General features: G+C 42.4%; 3 protein-coding genes across 3 annotated transcripts; 2 read left to right on the top strand and 1 right to left on the bottom strand.

The window, feature by feature from the left end:
- Nucleotides 1–216: 216 nt before the first annotated feature.
- Nucleotides 217–5,472, bottom strand: ccdc126 (coiled-coil domain containing 126). Its single transcript, XM_071529322.1, has 3 exons — nt 5,189–5,472; nt 2,195–2,923; nt 217–2,035 (listed from the first exon to the last, which is right to left on the bottom strand). The coding sequence occupies exons 2-3, from the start codon at nt 2,430–2,432 to the stop codon at nt 1,794–1,796; spliced, it is 480 nt and encodes a 159-aa protein (XP_071385423.1). The 5' UTR covers nt 2,433–2,923; nt 5,189–5,472; the 3' UTR covers nt 217–1,793.
- A 386-nt stretch (nt 5,473–5,858) lies between these two features.
- On the top strand, nt 5,859–8,851 carry fam221a (family with sequence similarity 221 member A). Its single transcript, XM_071529294.1, has 6 exons — nt 5,859–5,923; nt 6,253–6,426; nt 6,544–6,734; nt 6,891–6,964; nt 7,081–7,213; nt 8,784–8,851. The coding sequence occupies exons 1-6, from the start codon at nt 5,859–5,861 to the stop codon at nt 8,849–8,851; spliced, it is 705 nt and encodes a 234-aa protein (XP_071385395.1).
- Nucleotides 8,852–19,675: 10,824 nt separating this feature from the next.
- On the top strand, nt 19,676–22,039 carry npy (neuropeptide Y). Its single transcript, XM_071529298.1, has 3 exons — nt 19,676–19,863; nt 21,528–21,617; nt 21,912–22,039. The coding sequence occupies exons 1-3, from the start codon at nt 19,676–19,678 to the stop codon at nt 21,931–21,933; spliced, it is 300 nt and encodes a 99-aa protein (XP_071385399.1). The 3' UTR covers nt 21,934–22,039.
- The last annotated feature ends 718 nt before the right edge of the window (nt 22,040–22,757 follow it).

Raw genomic sequence — 22,757 nt, 5'->3', positions numbered from 1 at the left:
CTATTCCTCTTTTGGCTGGAGATCCCCTAGAACCATCTCAAGGACCCCTGTAGGTCCTCGGTCCCCACTTTGGGAACCACTGGCCTAATATTTGGATGGTAGAAAACAAAATTTGATTCCTTGTTTGCTGCTGAGGCACATCATGTCACAGCGAAAAACACCAGAATGACACGGATACATTTTCCAACAATTTTTCATCTGATTTAATTCACAGGGATTCACTGGATGGAGGATCTGTGATAAAAAAATCATCTGGACGGGGAACAACGTATTTTTCCATGAGTTCAAAAGTAATTTTGTGTATCCATGAAGCTTGTTAAAATCCTCAATGTGTATGAATGTAAACTAATATGACACTTCTGGGTGTTAAAGGACAGCTGACAATCTGCCTTACCATCTTTGAAGCAAAGTACATTTATGGCATCGCTCAAAGCATAGAGTAACCACAATTCAATTATTCACTGTACTGGCTTCGAAACACACTTAAGGTCATGAAGTCTGGGCAACATTTAAAGCAAAGTAAATGGGCAATTATGACTGAATGTTTCAGCCCCAATTGTGTTCCTCATATATTACTATGCCATTACTATGATTTTGTCCCATACAATTTCCCAAGCCATATTGATGACAATATTGCCCATCTTCATTGCCTCACAGAGTTGCTCATGTATCATCACCTTTATGAGCATCAGCAACAAAGCCTCTTTCCTTCCCCTGGGCCGGACTCTTGGCATTACAGAAACCATGTTCAGTGTCTGCTGCAGCGAGGCTGGAAGAATAGATATGTCAGAGCTTGACGTCCTCCCCCTAAAATATCCCTAATGTCAAAGTTGGACGAGCCCACTATTTTTAGGGAATCCCTATGGAGTCACAGTGCAACATGAACCCTGAACACGTGTAAGCAATAGGTCAGTCATCTTAACAGCACTACAGGGCTAAATATTGACCATACAGTACATTCAATCCATTCCACATCTAAAATAAAACAGCTCCCAACACTGAGCATGGGAGCTAAATATTGGATTGCAATTGAGACATATAACACATACGCTCTTTGTCATGTATGCGGTGGCAAATAAACATTGTCCCCTCATATTCTACATAGACTTCCAGCTGTCTTACAGCCAAAGTAAATACACATTTAAACTGCCTTCACAGGGAGTGCAAATAACATTCTTTGGATTATCTCTGTCAGGTCTACTATACAGTTTAATTATCCATAAAATCATTGTATATATATATATTAGCTAAAAGAGGAATCTTCTACATAATACGCAATTGGACCAGCTGCAAATTGAAATGCAGCTGTTCCTTACTACCATGAGTGTACTATCTAGTTCAGCATTTCGATATGTTGAAGCAGTATTGCAAATTCATAGGCGCTGTACACACTGAAGCGTTCTTAGCCATTTCTACGGTAAAACATATGAGACGGAGATTCAGTTCCATGAGTGTTTACCTCTACACATTTGCTGTAAACAGTCAGTCAAGTTCCAATCATGACACCATCATAAAAAGTAGCTAAAATTTAAAACAAAGAAGGTCAGCAATGTAAATATCAAAAAAGGTGCTGGGTAGTCCTGGTAAAAAAATAAATATCAGCATATGAAAAGGAAAGAGCATCAAGCAGTCCTCCTTTCTTCTGAGTCGGCATTTCCGAAATGCATCCCGTGTTTTAAGTTAGAGGATGTCCATACTGCTTCCTATTGCTTTTCATTATTCTAATATTGTTAGATCAGTGATTAACTCCGCGAAAGTGTGATGCGTTAAAAATAACACTATATCTATTGACACTACGCTCCTTGATGCAGTCTAGGCCTATTAGGTATGTGTGGGTGGAGGCGGGGCGTCCCTGGGTGGCTGTCCTGCTTCAAGGCTTTCTGTAAGGCAGCTGGCGCAGAGGCAAGGACGCCCCCTGCAGCGTGGGAGGTGTTAGTGGAGGAGGCGTTGACCACCAGGTCGATTTTCCCCTCCAGTTTTACCAGCCGCGTCAGAATGTCATCCAGCAACACAGCTATGGTCCTCTTCAGATCAGCTGTGTGTGTGTATAAAAGAAAGAAAGAAAGAGAAAGAAAGAAAGACAATGAGAAAGAACAAAAAGAAAACAATGTTTGACCAGACTTTCTCACAAAAGATAGACATTTTTTTGTGTTAATCTTTCTCTAAAGCAAGTTAATTCCCCAAAAAGGCTCACCATAACCAGCCATGGAGGTTCCCTGCGGCCCGCCCGGGGCGTTCTGGTTCTCCTCGGTCAGGACCTTGACGTAGCGCCGGCTGAGCTCCAGGATCTGCTGGCGTAGCTCGGCGCTGCTCTGGTGGCGAGGCTGCTGCACGGTGTAGCGCAGCAGCATGAGTCCCCACACCAGGCCGAACACCAGCAGCAGCACGCTCAGCTTCTGGGACATGTTCCTCCGCAGGAGCGTGCCCAGCATGGTACTGGAGCGGGGAGGGGATGGGGAGGGGAGCTGGAGAGGGGCTGATGGAGCTGACAGCGGGAATTAGGACTGCAGGAGGTGGTATCTAGGGAGGACTGGAAATGGGAGGTTTAAAATGTTACTTGGGAAAGAGAGGGGTGGACGCTCTGTTGATGCCTGTCGGTTTTGCTTCTCCACAGTGAGGTCAGCGGTCGGGGATCAGCTACATAACAGCACTCCTGGAGCTGGTAGGGATTAAGTGTCTTGCTCGAGGACGCTTCAGTAGGACAGGTGCTTGCCAATACAAGGGCTCATCCAGCTAAAGGACAGTCTCTCTGACCGCTAGGCCATCCTGCCACCCCTAAGAGGTGGTGAAACGAGACGGCAGCTGACGCCCACAGGTACCAGTGATCAGGTGTTTTGGCTGAAAGACGGCTGGCACCAAACCACTGATGCAAACTGGGTGTTCAACCCGGGGGTCCGCAGGCATCGTTGCCGAACTCTGAGAACTAGAACGAGGAAGAAGGAAAGCAAAGACGAAGTGAAAGAAAGGAAAAAAAGAAAGAAACACACAAATCATACAGCCGTTACAAATGCACAACCTAGACCTTTTTAATTTTCACCTTTAATACATAGATGTAGCAAGGATTTTAATCTCTCATTACACCAACAGCACTGAGCTCAAACTCTGAGCAGTATCCTGTGTTGTACTGGGTTGGTAAATAATTCAAATTCAAAAGGAAGCAGCTGGTGTAAACTCTGCTCACCAGGGTGAGAAATGCAGGTGAGCAACATGAGCGAACTGACCCACTAAGGGTGAAGAGAACCCAAAACAAGGCAATCGGAGAACTGTGACATACTGCATAGCCACCAACTCCTTAAGCTCCTCTAGATTCAGGTTGAGGATTCATCTTGGACTCATAGCCCCACTGAGCAGTCTGGCTTTTATTTCAGGGCTCTATTTTGAGTGGCTGAAGATTTCTTGGTGGGGGGACACGCAAGTAATTTTCCAACACACACACACACACACCACTGCACGCGCTGGATACAATAAGAACAACATCCAGCTCCTCAATACTGGCTACAAGTTGTTGGCTGCATCAAACAGGCTTCCCAGACTCATTACCTATTACTGAGGGAAGAATCTGCTTTGGGTCAGGGTGCACAATAGCCTGCTCATCAAGAAATCTTTTTCAGCCTTCTTAGCCCAGAAACCTGATTACCAGTTTAGATTTCATAGGACCCACTTTGTAGCTCCAGATAGGGGATGGCTGACACAGTAACAAGCTGAGGTATAGAGGGTAGCCTATTCATTTTCTAATCCCACCTCCATAATGGTCATTGGCCTGACAAATAGCCTATGAATGCACAGTGCACACATAGCGGAAATTAGACGATAATATCTCAGTTTTCACAACCCTGTCACTGGGTTCATTCTCTGCTCTCTCTCATGGGCGTGGGAGTGTCACATCCTATTGAGGTCAGATAAGGGACACTGACTGAGGGGGAATAAATTATGAAAAGAAAAGTAACAGAATCCGTTCAGTGATGTCTCCTAGTCTCTATCCATACACACACACACACACACACAAATATGTCCTTCCTATGACCTGTGTGTAGATCTACAATGTAGATATGGACCATGCATCAGCAGGCAAAAACTGGAGGAAACAGAAAGCAAGGTGCAAAGTCTTGATGGAAGTAACAGTTGATGTCTTTGAGGAAGTTACAATGTCTACACGAAACTGCCAGCCAGCCAGCAGAAATATATCAGCCACTTTGAATACTATAACCTTTAGTTTGTGTGGCTGAAAAACAGTTTCACCATGACAACCCTGAACATGAAAGGCGCAAAGTCCTTGTTGCCTTTGTCCAACAGTGTTTTCTATTTGGCCACATGATTATAGAAAATTCTCAAGATTATTTTCATGTGTCTGACAACAAATCTTATCCATTTTAAATAATCGTATGGTTGACACTTGGCAGCCAGAGCAGTCTTGGTATCTAAACTACTTCCACTGTGCTGTCAGGCTATTCAGTAGGCCTGGGCATTGTTCTCAGGAAAGGCACACCGTTTAGGCTAAGGGTTTGGACAATGAATGTTCCACTTGTTTGGCAGGCTACTCAAACAAAAACAGTGTATCCTGTGGAATGATTGACCGTCGATAAGAATCGCAGCCCGGTTTTCACCTGGTGTCAGTGAAATACCTAACCCACAGGTTAAACATTGACTACCACAGCTGCCAACTGTGACATTACCGCTTAATCAACAGCTGGTAGGCTCAGATGTGGGTTTATTCAGCTGACCAGACAAACATGGGCACAAATCTGAAATGTCACTACAGAAGACAGACTGTAAACACACACACACACACACACACACAGAGTCCTAGGCTTTTCATAAGTTGTGGAGGGGCAACTTAACCAGAGTCGACTTTGTCACTGCAAATTACACAATAGTTTGCTCAACATGATTAAAAGATATTGACATTACAAACGCTCCGACAAAGATTGAAAAACACCAGATGATAAGTTTAGTTTCAAGACTTTTAACTACCAAAGGTTTTCGGAATATCTGTAAGTTGACGTTCAATAGACCAATAGATCAACTGCACAGAATGCCATTAAAGCTAAAAGTGAAGCCTCTTCTAACTCCAGTTAACATGTTAGCTCGACATGTTAGCTCGGCAACAAACAAACTTGTCAGCCACCAGAAAAGGCAAACCGTCATCTGCAAATGGAGTACATGGAGTAATCTTAAACAGATTATTTACCTAAACGTGTTGATTGAAAAGCTATCTTGTAGTTGTAGCTGGAATAAAGAGGCTCCAGAAAAGCAGGGACGGGGCGACAGAGAGCTACAGCTGCTGCCTCTGGCTGACACTGAATGATGCTTGTTGTTTGGCAACCCCGGGGTGTTGTTGCTGTCGCCGGGGAAATACTGTGAACCGCCCGCGGTCTCCGTTAAAAACTTAGCTAACGAGCTACATACTGAGGTTTACGTCCGCTTGCTAGCAGCGCTGACTTTTACTTTGGCTTCGACAACAGTCTGGGAAATGATGAGGTCCTCGCAGTCAAAAGTCGGCAGCTATGACTCCGCGCATGCAACTATGCGTGACTGTCATGGTTCCCGTGAACGTGCACTGCGTGCGTCATTGCTATGGCATTATGGGAAATGTATTTTATATCGCGTTCTGGTTCTCTCCCCCCGCACGCCCCCCCCCCCCCCCCCCTCTCTCTCTCTCTCCCTGTCTCTCTCTGTGTGTGTGTGTGTGTGTGTGTGTGTGTGTGTGTGTGAACCCTCTTCGGTATTTACTTGCAGTTCGCTTTTCACCCGATAGAGGGAAGGCTGCGACTATTTCCATGGCAACGTTAACACTGAAGCTAAACCAGATAGCGGTTGTTTTCTACATGGGAAGAAAACAGCATATCTGATGTTTGACAATGGAGACAATATGTGTCGATAAATCTGCTTTAAAGGCAGTGGATGACTATGTGGAGTACAGAAGGTTTGTCTTAACGTTAGACTTTATTCTGTCGGCACTGCTGGGATTAGCTCTCAGTCTCACCTGATTTATTTACTCTGAGAGGTTTTCAGACACCTTGGGGCTAGCAAGCAACAACAACAGCTAGCAGCAATAATGTGACTGCTAAAAAGAGAACAGTTGTATTTGGCGTTGCTCACTTATAACACCAATTTAAGTTAGAAGATACCAAAAGGATATATCATCTGTGCTTGCCTCAGTAGTAGTGATCAGCATGTTGTGTATGTGTAATCATGTTGACAAGAATCTTGACTGTAGCTTTATGAGGTTTTATGGTGGTGTGTTTCTCTTAGGATTGTGGGTGATGCTGACGGAGGAAAACTGTTCACTCCAGAGCAATATGAGGAGTACAAGAGGAAGGTGCTTCCTCAGAGAGTGAAGAACAGGCTGTATGTGAGCTTCGGGGTGCCAGGAGGCATCGACTGCAAACTCATTGGCCCTGAGACACAATGCTTCTGCACACACAGGTAGTACGCTACACCAGAACACATGAAATCAGCCCCACCCAGCCTTTCCTCCAGCACATATAGACACACACGCATAGACCAAGCTGTTGTCTCTTTTTAAAGATACATCTCTTCCAGGTACAAGCAACATAAGACAGAATTTGTCGTGGTTCCCCCTGAGCGCCCCCTGGCCCTCCTGTGCCGGGTCAGGGGTTGTCACTGTCCCGCCTACCAGTACGTTCCCCGAAACGGGTCGCAGCCTGTCCGCTGCAGGTGTAAACACTTGCCTCAAGATCACAGTGAGGCTACTGGGCACTTGTGCAAGAAGTGTGAGTCTGACATCCCCACACTCAAAGTCAGTCGTAGTTCCTGTAATACCCCTAAAATACAAGTTACAAGTTATAGCAAGTTACAAGTTACAAGTTCTTACTCAAGGAAAATATAAGTGTTCCAGATGAATTTCACACATGTTTCCTATGTATCAGGCCCCTGCTGTTCTGGGTTCCAGAGCCCCTTCACCTGTGGGTGTGGCCAGCCAAGCTCTGCCCACCACACACTGGCGAGTACCAGATTTAGGATCAACTTTGCTACCATTATTCCTCAGATATAAGGTAAAACGCCTCACAACTTGACCTTAAGTCACTGTACTGTCACTTTTTCCTCTTTTTCCTGCAGGTTGAGACGAAAGCAGAGAGGGAGGCGCGGGGTCAGCCGGTGGGAAGGGATGTCCCCTATGCCGCCATGGGGGGGCTGACGGGGTTCAGCTCCCTGGCAGACGGTTACCTCGCACTGGAGGCCAGTGGCTCAGGTGAGAGAGCGACATGCACCAGATATGTGATGACTCTATCTGCAGTGAAAAGCTATAGCAGGTAGATCGACGTTAAAGACCCCAGAGAGCAAAATGCGTCTTTCTTGCTCTGTGTCCTTGTGTGTGTGTGTGTGGTACATAGATGGTCCTCCATTCTCTGCCTGGTGTCCTGAACAGTCTGCATCATTCCAGCCACATGTGGTTGAGAAGTCACATGGAACCACCTCACCTTCCGGTCTGACAGGTCTGTCAACAGGTTCAACCGTCGTGCTGTTTGTCATCTCATATTCTTTACTTTTGGTGATCCAGCCGGTCTACTGGGTGAGGAAAGTTCCCTTAAGTGGCACATGAGGGCAGCAGAGAGCAGTGGAGCGATGCTGCTGAACAAACAAGTGCACAGAGCAGAGAGCTATGTTCAGGTCAAATGCAATATAGTGCAGTAAAGGACACCTGAAAGCCCACAAACTGCATCTGCAACCCTTAGATTTGACCAATTCATTGATTTCCCACCTAGACTATATTTGTATGTATGTTTGTATATTTGTCTCTCTCCATATATTTGTGGTAAAACTTTACAACTGTGGGGACCTTCAGGACCACTATAAACCTCCAATATGCATGTGGTGTGTTGGAAAGATGAACTTCTTCTCGAACTCATCTATGCCACATGAATACAAGGGTCACACAGAGGTCTTGGATTGACTTCCATCATAGCATCTTGCCTAGTTTAGTCTACTCATACAAGTCTTTCTTTTTGGGTTTATTAAAGGTTCCAGGAGTTCCACCAGCAAAGATTTCACCTACAGTACAGTATGCATCCAAAACCATAATGCTTCAAAACACAACTAATAAGACCACATACTCTTATTAGAATAGTCACAAGGAGGTGTTTTGAAACCTTGGAATGGACAAAACAAATTTACCTAATTAAAAATGTTTTAAAGATGATAAGTTTACAAATGATATCAGGCCAATAATGACATAATGGCAACATTATGAGAGGTCTTTTGGAATACTTAGAAAAAGGAATGCATTGATGTGGAACACTTTTGTGCATTTATCTGTAGTTAATTATGTATGATTTAATACGCTTCAGATTGATTTCTCCAAAAATTTAGCAGTTACTGTGCACATACAGTGGTACTGAACTGAGTTCCCTAAAGACTTGAGTACAAGTATCCCGAACAGTAGTCTCCCTGAATAGTATTATTATTCTTTCTATTTGAGGCTCATCGCATGAGTCAATTTATGAGTGGAAAAGAGAAACCTCTGAGTTGATTTATGATAAATGGATATCAAATTCAGCAGCGACTGCTCATAAACACACACTGTTCCGTAGCCATTTGTTTTATGGCCCTGACTACCATGAAAGTTGCAATTCCTGGTGTAGTTACTGAACCACAACACATTACAGTGCTATTTATGAAGGTTCCATGCCTGTGAATGACAAAAAAATCCACCGTTGCTATTATTTTTTGGCTCTCTGGCTTATAAAGGATAATACCACATAAATTACTTAGTTTTGTCCCTCCAAAGGTGATTTCCATAATCCCTGCTGTATCTTTTTCAGCTGAAGGCAGAGAAAATGGCTGCCAGGCAGAGAGGCTCAGCATCAAGGGTCAACCCAGCCTCCCCTAAAGCGTCCAGCTCTGTCCTCAGTAAGACATCCAACAAACAGTGAAATGCACCTTCCACCAAAGAGCCCAATAAACTATCTGTCAAATACCACCAGCTGCAAATGTATGGACTATCAACATTTATCATATCAAATAAATCATAATCTGCTTATGATCTGTACATTTTAAAACTTCTCCAAAAGTGAAAAAGCTTTGCTGATGATTGCATTGAATATTTTTTCTCTCTTCGAGTGAAATGCCTTTGGTTGTTTTTGTGATAACATTTAAAACATTAACCAAGCTTAGGGGTTTATTAAATGACTCATCGACTAGTAGCTGAACCAAACTAAAATTTGCATATCTGTAATACACTGTGGTTTGTACTCAGCATCTGCTGTTCCTCTCCAGTGACGCTGTGGTGTAAATCAACTGAGTTAGACATGGAAACCCAAGTGAGCTTCCTGGCAAGCAGCAACTCAGTCTCATCAATAGTCACCAACAAGAGGAAACAATAATGCATCTTTACGTCTTCACAGCTCGACAATTAACTGAGAATGCATTGATCCAACCAGAGGTTTGCGTGTGGGGAACCGCAGTCAATAACACACACTGCGTTGCCATGATGAAGCACAGAACTCCACGTCTGCTACAGTTTTTTCCCTTCTTTCCTTGTAAATTTATGAGACACAACCTGAACAAATCAAAGTCTGACAGAGCCTGAATTGATTTTAATACATACTCAAAGGAAAATGATAATTGGATTGAAAATATTCATGAGAGGCTACATATGGACATATAGGTCAGGAGGAGATGTTGTTATCGCTGTTGTATTCATTATTGTACTTAGCTGCCATATGTGCTTCAAAAATCATCATAAAAAAACACACATAGTATGCAAAAATGTATCACATTTAAAGTATGGTAGAATTTCTGTAATCCAAACAACATTGTAATATGGTCTTTTTATCTGTTAAAATTTTCTGGTTGATTGAAATTATTAGAAATATTGAAGGACTAGATCAAACCTTTTTTCAAAATATGAAACGTGTTCATATGTATTATATAATGCCTTGCACAGTCTAATTTGCCTTCTGTCCATCAACAAACAACTTCCGGTGCATCCTCCCTATTGCTTTAATGCCATTTTTATCATTGTCTCATGTTTTGTTACTGATGCTTATTCCATTAACTGGTCAGTTTGCATGTCTGAGGTTTGAATGATTGATGTTCTCTTGTTGAGAGAATGCCACCCACTCAACATGTTACCAAAATAAGACCAGAATCATAGAGCTACGTGTTCAGTGATGAGAGCAGGTTTTAATTTGCAGATAGATGTACTGTTTCCGATTGATTAATCCCATTCCTCACGGCAGATCAGCGGTGATGAGAGCTGATTTAATCCGCACAGAGAATGGAGATTGAAACAGGTCATGTTTTCTCCATAGGTGGCCCACTTTCAAACGTCTTTAACTGAGAAATAAAATTAATACGGATCTAAATGGGGATTCACTCCCACTCAGATGTTCCCTCCGAGTCGCACTGGATCAGCATCCACATTGGTATGGCTGCACCGGCCGGCGCGTCTCATTTCACCTGTGTCATAATGCCAGCGGCCACCTGAGGGAACTGAGTGTGTGTGTGTGTGTGTGTGTGTGTGTGTGTGCTGAACAGGTGGTCTGGAGGGAAAGCAACTAGGGGAACGCCTGAGGGACGGCATGGACGCACCTGGGTCTCTGCAGCCGGGTGCTGGAGAGGAAGCCAGTGGAAGGGATCCTATCTGAAAGCTGACACTTCTGATTCAGCGTGTTCGTACGATGACAGCGGTGTCAGGTCGCCACAGCATACATCAGTATGTACACACATCCATACCCGTGCAGCCTTGTAGTCGCACTTACACTGACAGGCATGAATCCCATCATGTTTCTCCTTCGCCGTGTATGCGTAATCACAACAGCTCTGTTGACTCTTACAATCAAGCATCCTTAAAATAAACAGCTCACCTGTATCCACTTTCTCCTGGAGGATTACAAATGAGTGAGTGAGTGGGGGGGGTGGACAACTAATTTGAGCGGTAAAGGCCTGACACATTAGTCTGGCACAATTACTGTGCTTAAGGTAATTGCCTCTCCATAGCAACGCTGTTTAGGAGGCAAAAGGCAATTTACTTTGGCCATTGGTTGAAGAGAATGACTACTTCACTTCCCTTATTGCCATGGGAACCACACCCAACTTGACTGACAGATCCATCACTACAAATCATGAAGCAAACACAGAAGATTAGATTGGCAATTTCTGTGCAAGGAAACACTTAATTACCCCTATGACAGGTACGGTAAGCACACACTGATTGAACTGGAGGAACACAGTTCCCTAATTTCTCCACAGATAGAGTGGTGACAAAAATATAAGTGGCACTGAGAGAAGTAACAAAAACTGAGAGACATAGAGAGACTCAAAAGACTGACAGTGACTGACAGTTCACTTGAACCAGTCAAGACTTTGTCAAATGAAACAACACAGATGACATACAATATAAACTAAATTCTCCTTAGAGTGAAAACCCAACAGCAGCAGAATTTCCATGTCATATTCTCAGAATTGCCTGACCATTAACTAATCTTTGTGAAAGGTAGAATGAAGAAGGGCAAGAGTCTCTTAAGATGTCATCAAGAGAAAACATCCTTTAGCTACTCCATTGGCAGTGTATGGGTGACAGAGTTTGAGGACATGGTGACACCGTGACAGTAACCAGGGTGATTTTCTGCTTCACATCTGTTAGCACTATAATGAAACTAAAGCTCTTTTGGTGTAAAATCTCAAACAAATATTCCAGTCCACAAATAGTCAACAAAATCACAAAATCAAATTAATCTCCAAACCTCTGACCTGACCTTTTTGCTTTGCTTCTATTGTTTTAGGTTTGGGATAGAGTTATTCATAATCACAGTTATTTGAATCTGAATCTGAAGTTATTTGAAAAACTAAAGGTCATAGGAATAATGTACTGAATTCTGTTTGAGGGTGGATTTTTTTTTAACCATATCAACATATATAGATATATAGATATAGATGTAATTTCTTGAGGAGGAAAGGCAGATGGAAAAATAAGCATTTTTTTTATCCCATTGTAACACAATACAAATGTAAAGACACATTTGGCTTCAAGATTCATTTAAATGTGTCTTTGTTGACTTGAGCTCTGTGGATTCACTTGAGAATGTCTCCAGTTTTGGCTTTCTCTGGAAGGCCAAACTTTTGATTCAAGTTTAAGAATTTAAGAATTGGACTTTTGACCCATTTTCCCAAGTCCTCAGCTCTGATTTTCACTCTTTCTGTCCTCCTATTACCCCATCGTCTTCTGATTACCAGGAAAAGAGACAGATCTTCCTCAAACAAAATATACAACCTTTTTCTTTTTTACAAACACAAGCAAGGCATCACAATCCCCTGAAATTGAAGCACAATCCTATAACTTCGAGGCTTTGAATGCGTTGTGTTTTGCCTTTCTTTTGTGATGGAAACGCCGGGAAATTGAGGACGCTGTAATTTCATTGAGGCTGTGTGCTTCGATCCCCTCCTGTGTCTGCAGGATCTTTGAAGGGGGTTGAGGATGGAGAGGGAATCATGAGAAATGGATTTTGCTTTTTTCACAAAGCGCTGGGATGACGAAGAGAAAGGGATGTTGTATAACTATGTTAAATCAATAACAGTGTTGGACTAACAAAAATGAGTTCTTGTGCTTCGACAAACACACACACACAGAAAAATACACATGCCTGGAGTGCACACACACACAACACATACACAACTGATGGAAACATAGACACATACACAGAGTACACATATAGTCACAAATACACACTGCATCCCACTGCACCAATATATTTCTTCTCTTTGAAGCTTTCTAGTAATCATGTCTGCTTGGAAATGCTATAAAAGGCAAATAACACACGCTGGAAACATCTGCACGTCGCATCCTGTCTCGTTGGTGGCAAACTCTTCATGCCACACAGACGTTGATTGGATAAGGGCACCTCAGATGCTAAATGAGGGCGCTAAATGCGATGCCAGAGGACATGAGAGAACTAAAGGAGTGGGGAAAAAATAGAGGTGGTAGAGAAGCCTGGAATCAAAGGCAGGAGATCGACCAACAGAGGCACGGCGCATAGAGAAAGAAAGGAAACGTGGGGGGAGAGGCAAAGTGAAACCGCAAGGGAATTAAAGAGAGAACCAGCAGAGTTCTGTCAAAAGGAAGCGATAAGGGTTTACGGAGGCCGCTCCCTCCGCGCTCAGCAAACTGAGCTTGTAGATTGGCAGCCTGTATGTCCATCTCTCCCCGCTGTCTTCATCCAGTAAGCCCCCTATCTCACCAAGATCCTCCTTAAGACACCAAAAAGACTTGGCAAAGATGAGGAAAATGAAAAACAATGAACAACAGACTACAGACAGTCAGCCAGGTTGGCAGAGAGAAAGAGAAGAGGAATATTAACACATTATAGTGAGAGAATTTTGAGTGTGTGTGTGAAGTTGAATACTGGACAGTGTCATCAAAAAAGTCTTGCCAATTTTCAGTGGCAGCTGTGTTTGAGTGACTGTGCGCCCAGGAACGCAACATTATGTCCTATGTTCCACCAGCTACCTGAATATTAACATTAAACCTCGAAAATGCCTTTTAATTTGTAGAATAAGTGTTTGGACACACTCACAGGACAATTTTGTCCTTTATAAATGCAGAACACTCTTGAGAACTGATGCTTTCAAATGCTTTTTAACGCATTTGATGGAATCCTTAAATCATACATTAGCCTTCCATTATCAGGCTGCTCTTGAGTGACGCATATGCATGGTGGTAATAGGTTCAGTGGTTGTCACATTTACTATGGTGAGGGGCGTTCCTTTGCTGCATGTCGTCCCCTTGTTCTCTCTCCCATACCTTCCTGTCTCTCTCTCACTATATCTGTCCAATAAAGCATAAAATGCCAAAAAAAAAAACCATAACATTTACTATGGTAAATGCCTGGGAAAGTGCCTGTATACATGTTAAGACATTAAACCACAACAGCTGATTACTCATCTTGATTACTAATGCTGTTTGTCCTGTGTTACATTAATTATTCAATAAACAGGAAGATTTTAAAAAAGATTTAGAAATAAATCTTTATGCATGTGAGAGTGGCAACATGTTCTTTTCCAGTTTTCCTCTTTGCAACGCTGCAGCTTTAAAGGGACATTTCACTTCGGTGTTGCATTTTGTAATCCATAGTAATTAGATATGAGACAGCACTACCACCATCACCACCAATAGCAGTCAACACTTTAACACCAATATACTAGTTTGACAATCATATTTCAAACACATAGTATGTGTTACAGTAAATGGCAGTTGATCAAGATTATATTGTTTTTTGCTTTGGTTTCCATCACCTGTTTGCAATTTACGAGATTTTTTTCAAGATGAGATGTCCACCATTTGAAAAAACTGATCTAATCTTGCAACTTATCACAAAAAATGAAGTTTTCATAACGGTGTCCTTGGATAACTTTTACGAACAGCATCCTTTGAATTGTGGAGATACTGGATGATGAACAAGTAATGATTTTCTTCTCCAAAATGAATACGTAGCACTTTGGATCGGATTCAAGTCAATTCAAGTCAATTCAAGTATTGATTTTTTTTTAAGTTTGTTAGCATCTGAATCCACACACCAGGGGACAGGAATTGTTAAAAAAAAAGTCTGTTTGTTGCTTTGATATCTGTGGACCGCGCATTACTGCTCAATCACATACTCATCATTAAATGACATTGATAGCAGTGTGACAAACACCCATGGTCTCACATAGGTTATGTCTGTCACAGCATTTATTAAACCAAAGTTTAGTGCCGGTTGATGCGACGACAACTTTCACCGGGCTTCCTAATATCAGAGTCCCTCGGGGCTCATGGACCCCGACCTCCAGGTCACACCTGAGCCGAACCAAGAGGTCACCGCTTGGCCGCGACCTTCTGTTCAATTCTCCATCTGTCAATCAAAACACCTTATATGAACTTTCTCATGACGTGACATGTGAGGCGCTTTTAAACCGAGAACAGATGTGACACACACACACACACACACGCAGTCGCTCACACATACATGGAGAGAAAGAGCATAGGAGGCAGAGAGAGAGGAACACTGAGAGGTAGAGGTAGACAGGTAAATTAACAGACAGACTGGAAAGGGTGACTCTTCCCAATAGCAATGGGACTCAATTAGTGTGATAGAAATTGGAACTAGTGTTGTACTTGCTCTGAACTAAATTAAAGTGGAGAAAAGCTTGTGCTCTCAGAGATGTTATTTCGGTTCAATAATTGCATGCAAAGGCTGTCAATTAATGTGAAAGCCAAACTATTCAGAGAAGCACAATTTGGAGACATACTGTACCTCTTTCAAGTGCTGATAAGAGCTCAGAGTGGTGGATAGCAGACAACCAAGATCTTTTTTTTTTTTTTTTTTTTTTAGAACACTTCAATGGCGATATACCACTTCCTTTAAAACAACCCAGACAGCAAACTGACATTGAATCAACAGAATCATTGCTAAGGCATCAATGTAAATTACATTGAATTAATATTTAAATCTGACATTGCTACAACATCTTTTTACTAACTGATTTAGCATTGATTCAAGTTTTTTTTATTTAGACACACAAAATTTGTGTAGTTTCCCAATTTAAATTCCCACTAATGTTGCAATGCAGGCTGAACCTCCACTATCAGCCTGATATCAGGACCATTTGACTCAAATCACCTTCACTGTCAAGCAGCAGCCCACATACCCTAACAGGGGGCTGCCTATGCTCTATCTAAATAATAGCAGTGCTTGCTTACTAGAAGTCACAGTGTCACCGTAGGACAATAGTACAGTCAGAAGCAGCAATTTTACTGTCAGAGTTGTGTGTAAAAGATATACAATAGCCAAGAAAGCACCAAAGCAGTAACAGATTTAGCCTTTTTCAGTCCTCTTCTCAGTCCGTGTGCATGCAACTGCCCTGTGATAGAGGAGATATGGACAGCCTGCTTGTCAGTGTTTTCTTTTAACAGTTTTATGCACTGTAAATTTGAAATGTGTGATTCACAGGCAGTACATATTGTACAAACCAGGAGGCTGATGAGAGAAGAGGAGGAGGAGAGAAAACACATTTGCATTTAAACAGCTTGTTCTGTAAAAGACTGATACTCCAAACATCGGGAGGGCAATTCGAGCATTTAGTACAGAAACAGTTTCTGATAAAAAGAAGCTAAGCACAAAGCGCCAAGAACCTATTTTGTGCTGTATTCAATTAATGGTGCTGCATTTTTAAACATCAATATATCATTGTCAAATTAATTGAGATTCCTTGGTATAATTACTGTAAACAAATGACATCATGGTCGAGAGAATTGGTAGCCTCTATCTCATGCCAGTGGTATTGTTAGTTCTAGTGTTTTTCTAATTTAAGACCACATTTCCCATAAACCCCGTTGGTTCCTGTCGTGAAGAGGATGTTGCTATTTGTCACTAAGCATGCGTTTGTTTTCTCTTCTGCTTTACAGCATGTGGTTTTTCCATCGGCCTTTCACTCCTTCCACCGTCTGCCATTGCCAGAAACTCTGAAAGTTTTAGCTCCGTTTGTGCTGTGTCTTCCTGTTTTGTGCTGTAAAGCAATTTCCCTCTATGCCGTAAAGCAATCCAGTGAAATTCCTGCAAAATCTGACCTGGTGACTTCATCCACTGTGTGACAAATTTCTGCAGTTTGATTTATCTACTATATCTTTAACACACTTTGATGCAGGGAAGACACTACTGTACTATTACACTACTATTTTATGTACACTCAATGGCCACTTTATTAGGTAGGCTACACTTAGCTAGTACTGCATAGGAACCCCTTTTGCCTCCAGAACAGCCTGAATTCTTCAAGCCATGGATTCAACTAGGTGCTGGAAATGTTCCACATGGATCTTGGTCCACGTTGACTCAATACCGTCATGCGGTTCCTGCAGATTATTCAATGACACGCTAATGCTGCAAACATCCCGTTCCACTTCATGCCAAAAGTAATCTGTAGTAGGTTGAGATATTGCCATATATATGCCAAATTCTGACCCTGGTTTTGTTGGACCAGGCGACATGTTTCCACTCTTCACTCGTCCACTATTGGTGATCCTGTGCCAACTGTAGCTTCATCTTCCTGTTTTTCACTGACAGGAGGGGAACCCGGCTGCTTCAAGGTTCCACGAGAAGCCCTTCCATCACTGTTACATTCAGCTGTTATTTGCACACTTGTCAACTTGTCTTGTTAGCTTGAATGAGTCTTGACACTCTCCTCTGACCTCTCATCAATGAGGTGACTGCCGTAGACTGGAAATCTTTTGTTCATCACACCATTAAACTCTAGACACTGTAGCCTAGAAACCTCAGCATGTCAGCTGTTTCTAAGACGCTAGAACCGGTGCGACTGGCCCCCGACGACCACAAGTCACTTAGCCCATTCTAATGTTTAGGTGAACAGTAACTGCCCTCTTAACCCTGTCCGCACGCTTTATATACCTCCGCTTTATTTATACGTGACTCACCGTCTGGAGGAGTGAGCTGTTTGCTTAAAAGGGGTGGTGTACCTTTTGAAGCGAGTCACTGCGTGTATATGTATCCCAAGAAGAGGAAGAGAAGTTATAATTCATGGCTGATCATCATGATTCGGTCATGTCTTTTTGCTCTACTTTCTCGCACTTGTGCCTCTTTCCCCATCTCCTCCATGGCATCCTGTGGTATACAAAAAGCCCTTAACACATCCTCTGCGCAACTTAAAAACCAGCACCAGTGAAGAATGCTGATTTTGATAGAATATACGCCTGCGAGAGAAGAGGCTGATATACAAAAGGATTATGAATGGGAGTTAAATGAAGCACTTGGTGATACTGATAAACTTCAATTGAAGTGCTATTTGAGGTGTTTTTATTAAGAGGGTTTCTGGGAGATAGGGCTCTTCTAGGCTGATGTTTGGCTGACGTGTCTTGATAACATATTCAAATTTAGGGTCTTTTGTTCACGTTGAGTGTCCCAGTCTCCCTTTCCATCTGAAGGAATGAACTGTGAAACAAAATTAGTGGACTGATTCAATCAGACGCCGCAAAAAAAAGCGTTCATGAACATGTGAGTCTGGTTGAAATCTTTTTATTCCAGATCACTCAAGGCGACGCCATAGGAGACTCATCTGAATAACAAAGTTGGCTCACAGCGTTACATTTCTGCCTCCCATTGCAGGTTATTCTTTTATGATGTCAGATGTGATTATTAATCTCACACATGCGTGCACATAAAGAAGAATCGCTACTTGATTGTGAATTGCTTTCTCACCCCCTTCCTCTATACATACAGGACTTACAAATACTAAAACGTCACACTCAGTGTGTGTGTGCATATGTGTGTGTGTGTCTATCTGTCTGTCAATCTGTTTGCCTGTCTGTGTATGTGTGTGTCTGCATATTTGTTTGTGTGTCTGTGTCTTTGTTTGTAAATGAAATGTGTGAGTGCAAGAGTATGTTAGTGTGAGATGGATAGATGGCAAGAGTGTGTTTATGTGTGTGTGTGTGTGTGTGTTTGTGAGAGAGAGACATAACATAGAATGTACATTACAATATTGATAATACAGTTATTTCTGCACTAAATCAGACCACTTACATCCCACTTGTAAAAGGTCCTTAACAGCTCTATCTGTTGTGGAATTAACTTAACTAGTAGCATTGTCTTAGCTCCCAATGCATATCAATGTACTGCTTTGCAGTGCATATTCCTAACAATCACCATAATTCAATAATTTTCCTATAGGGACTTATAGTGTGTCTAAGGTACTGAAGGGTGAGTTTATAGTGACCTTCTCCTACAGTATCACTGTGATATTCATGTCATATTCCTTCAGGGACTTGTGATATTTGGTTAGTAGGCTATCCTCCTAGATTTTATCATTGAATTGCAATAGTTCTTTTCATAAGGGATAGGACAGCTTAAAAATTGGTTAATTTCCAACCTCTTGGTCTCATTGGAAACAAGTCATATCAACACGACTTCATCTATTTTTAGTTTGTAATTTTATTGTTAAGTCATTAAAACTAATGAAAACATGTTTTAAAAACACTGCGGTGACAGCATCACTAGTGACGTGCACATGAAGAAAGGCAGAGACTTGCGCTAAACAGAGCGCATCTCTGACGCGTCTTCTGCGGCGCGTGTGGCGCACAGAGATATAAAACCCAGCGCGCACGGAGCGCTCAGGAGCAGAAGAGACGCCTGAGGACACCGCGCGCACACCCCTCAAACCCTCTAGTAATTGTAAGTACTTTGCTATTTGATCCATAAAAACCTATCAACGTAATGAAGTGTTATGGAAGGAACAACTACTTTCTAAATGCTTAAGTCATTAAAGTCTCTCGACCTGGCTGCTTGGCTGCGGGTTAACACCAAGAGTTTTTTTAAATGAGTTCAATTCAAACTCTAATATGTTTGAATGGAGCATCTCAGCACAAGAGGGCCCATATTGCAAAGTTTAGTATGGCTTTAGTGATTTTTCTTTTTACTCTGACAAACAAGCAAATTTGTCATCAAGCAATTGGGATAAACTGTGGTACTAATTCATGCTCGACTGCATTCATAGATGCCGTCATACACGTCTAATCCGCAGCAGAGAGTGAAATACTGAGCAAAAACAAAAATACATGGCAGTAGGCTACTGCTGATTTTCTTAGAGTTAAGTGAAATGAAAACCATTGAGGTAAAAAATGCGCAGTGATGTGACCTGGACTTACAGGTATCCGCCCCTGCTGTATCAGATGCATCCTAACTTGGTGACCTGGCTGGGGACTCTGGGGTTCCTGCTGTGGGCGCTGATCTGCTTGGGGAGCCTGACGGAAGGATACCCGGTCAAACCCGAGAACCCGGGCGAGGACGCTCCAGCGGAGGAGCTGGCCAAGTATTACTCCGCCCTGAGACATTATATCAACCTCATCACAAGACAGAGGTAGGCCAAGTGACGGTTTGTGCACTAATTGGGTTTAGAAAACATGTCTTAAACATTCACCTGGATGACTATATTAGGAGATTTTACTGAACATAAAAACATTGTTTTAATTTGACACCAATCATCTCTGGTATAATGAAATTGCAGCAGTTATAAATGTGGATAGATTCACAATCTCAATACAAGACATAAGTATAGAATAGAATAGAATTGAATAGAATGAGATGATATTTAAAAAGAGTTCAAAAACAGTTTTGGAGTCAATTTGCTTTCAATTATTCTGGAAGTGAACTGTTAAAAAAATGTAAACCTGATACATAAATTCCCTTCAAAGAGGTTACAATTTACTTTCTCAAGTGACTGAATTAAGACTAGATTGTCCACCAACTGACACAGTCCCACCAGCTCTATTCTATTCTATTCTATTCTATTCTATTCTATTCTATTCTAATGCATTGCATTGATATTGTGAATCTATCCACATTTATAACTGCTGCAATTTCATTATACCAGAGATGATTGGTGTCAAATTAAAACAATGTTTTTATGTTCAGTAAAATGTCCTAATATAGTTTAATGTTTAATTATTATGTTATGTTGTTTTCCCTCTGACAATGTGAAGAGAGCCTGCATAGGGAAGAAAGCAATGAAAAGTTCAGCTGAATGGGAAAAGGTTGAAGGCTTAATGCTGTTCTTTAATTTTGGAGGATCGTTTATCCTCGTGGCTGGGAGGTCACAGGCTTCAGAAACAGATCATATAGCGTGGGAATGTCATTGGTTGTGTAAAATAGTAAAATTTGTTGCCTCTAAGCTAATTTGCTGACTAGTCGTAATGCTCTTCGTAAACTTTCACTCAGCCTTCAGCATGCATGCTCCAATATGATTGCTGCATACGTATCACACTAATCACTGTAATACAAAATAACACAGCAGTGCATGGGTACGAAAGTGAGTCATCAAGAACAAGAAAAAGGGAACATATCTGTAATCCCACTGAGAGTCTGTTGGAGCTGCTGGTCTGAACCCTGCTGGTCTGGTTTCTGGATCCCGCTGTTACTCCTATAATTACCCATACTCCATCTCACTCACCTCGGTACAGACTAGGGACGACACACGCCGTGCTTGTTCACCACCTGTACAGAAACCTAGGGAGAAACGACTACCAGGGGCCGGCATGCCACGGCAAAATAATCACAATCTTCAGTTTTCTTCTGAATGTCACGGGCTTGGATGCTGCTGCAGTCATTTAGCCACCCGGGGGTGCACATGGCACATGCGGTGTCAGTACAAGCGCACTGACACAGAGCTTATCATCTGAGGAGCAGAACTGGCAGTATGACCACCTACGATTCACCTTGTGTCTGCGCCCGCTGAGGCTCGGACGCACTGTGTTCAGTTTCCACTAAGCTCTAATAGGACACATGACACAAGGACATGTAGGGTAATAGAGTCTTTTATATATATTCAGTCATTTTTTTCCTGCATTTGGTTCAGCTCAGGTCTCTCTTTTTCTCTTGTCTCTTTTTTTTCTGCTTGACAACCAAAAGCTCCAAGTCGCTGCTCCTGGAACTTGCCCTCAGCTTGATAAATCATCTCTCTCTCTCTCTCTCTCTCTCTCTCTCTCCCTCTCTCTCTCTCCCTCTGTCCCCCTCTCTTTCTCTCAGGTATGGGAAGAGGTCCAGTCCTGAGATTCTGGACACACTGGTCTCAGAGCTGCTGCTGAAAGAGAGCACAGACACGCTTCCACAGTCCAGGTGTGTGTGTATGCGTCTGTATCTGTGTCTGTGTAGCCTATGTGTGTTATGATGAGTTGATTCTAGGATTTCAACCCTTACAGATGTGTATTTGTGTGTGTGTGTGTGTGTGTGTGTGTGTGTGACTGTCTGCATCTATATGTGAGTGTTAGGGTGAACCAGGCAGTACAGGCAAAACTAGTGATAGCACACTTTCAGTATGTACAGCTCCAGTGTGTGTGTGTGTGTGTGTGTGTTGGGGAGACAACATGGCTGATCTGGACCTTCTCTCTCTCTCTCTCTCTCTCTCTGCAGATATGATCCCTCGTTGTGGTGATGTCATCGCCGTCTGCCCCACAAAACCCCGCCTCATCGCCACTCCACCGCCGCTGACATACTGACCTCCACATGTCTGTTGACTTACTAGACACTTCATACCTTCCTACACCACCAGCTGACCCCCCCCCCCCACCCACCCACCTCCACCCTTACCTCTATGAGTTGCCAAGTATATTGAACCCCCTCCTCCTTACCCATCAGCTACAATCAAGACTACGTACAGTATGTGCCATAAACCTGTAAATAGTTTATTCTGAGAGTCATCGTCTGTGAATAATAAAGATAGGAGTGAGGGGGGCATGTTGATTGTATGGTATAACCGTGCTATTAAAGATTCATTGTTTGAAACAATGCATCGATCTTGATTTGGATTTATACACACTGCAGACAGGGGCATCAATGGAAAAGTCACTGCATCTAATGTCATTTGCTATCATAATGTTAAAACCTGCTTATATTGATATTTCTGGGGGCAAATATGACTGATGACAAGATCTTATTATTTGGTTCTTGTGATAAATTATTAGAGGTAGACCCACCAAACTATCAGCTTAGAGGGAACAATGAACCTGATTACTTACGTACTTACTCCTCTTCATTCCCTATGGGACATAAGGCTGCAAATGAACCTGATTGCTTCCCTGATCTGAATAGTATTTTAGACACCGTTTGCTTTATCTTTTCTCTCCCTTACAATGATTAAAAAAAAGAAAAGAAACAAACTACAAGATCACATTTGGACCGGCTGTGTTAACGTGCCATGTCTTGCCATACCCAGTTGACACCCGTGGCTGTAGTAATGCAACGCTGTAAAACCCGCAC

This window comes from Centroberyx affinis, unplaced genomic scaffold (assembly GCF_046629955.1).
Source record: "Centroberyx affinis isolate AG114_WGS23_722 - 3 ecotype Tasmania unplaced genomic scaffold, CSIRO-AGI_Caff_v1 ptg001778l_1, whole genome shotgun sequence".
Classification (NCBI taxonomy): Eukaryota; Metazoa; Chordata; class Actinopteri; order Beryciformes; family Berycidae; genus Centroberyx; species Centroberyx affinis.
Note: the sequence above shows the minus strand (reverse complement) of the source record. Positions and strands in the feature narration are given on the sequence as shown.

Coding starts and splice junctions, on each gene's coding strand:
- ccdc126 (XM_071529322.1), bottom strand. CDS start 2,432: ATGCTGGGCACGCTCCTGCGGAGGAACATGTCCCAGAAGCTGAGCGTG. Junction 2,036..2,194: donor AACCTCCATGGCTGGTTATG/GTGAGCCTTTTT, acceptor ACACACACACAG/CTGATCTGAAGAGGACCATA.
- fam221a (XM_071529294.1), top strand. CDS start 5,859: ATGGAGACAATATGTGTCGATAAATCTGCTTTAAAGGCAGTGGATGAC. Junction 6,427..6,543: donor CAATGCTTCTGCACACACAG/GTAGTACGCTAC, acceptor CATCTCTTCCAG/GTACAAGCAACATAAGACAG. Junction 6,735..6,890: donor TGGGCACTTGTGCAAGAAGT/GTGAGTCTGACA, acceptor CCTATGTATCAG/GCCCCTGCTGTTCTGGGTTC.
- npy (XM_071529298.1), top strand. CDS start 19,676: ATGCATCCTAACTTGGTGACCTGGCTGGGGACTCTGGGGTTCCTGCTG. Junction 19,864..21,527: donor AACCTCATCACAAGACAGAG/GTAGGCCAAGTG, acceptor TCTTTCTCTCAG/GTATGGGAAGAGGTCCAGTC. Junction 21,618..21,911: donor GACACGCTTCCACAGTCCAG/GTGTGTGTGTAT, acceptor CTCTCTCTGCAG/ATATGATCCCTCGTTGTGGT.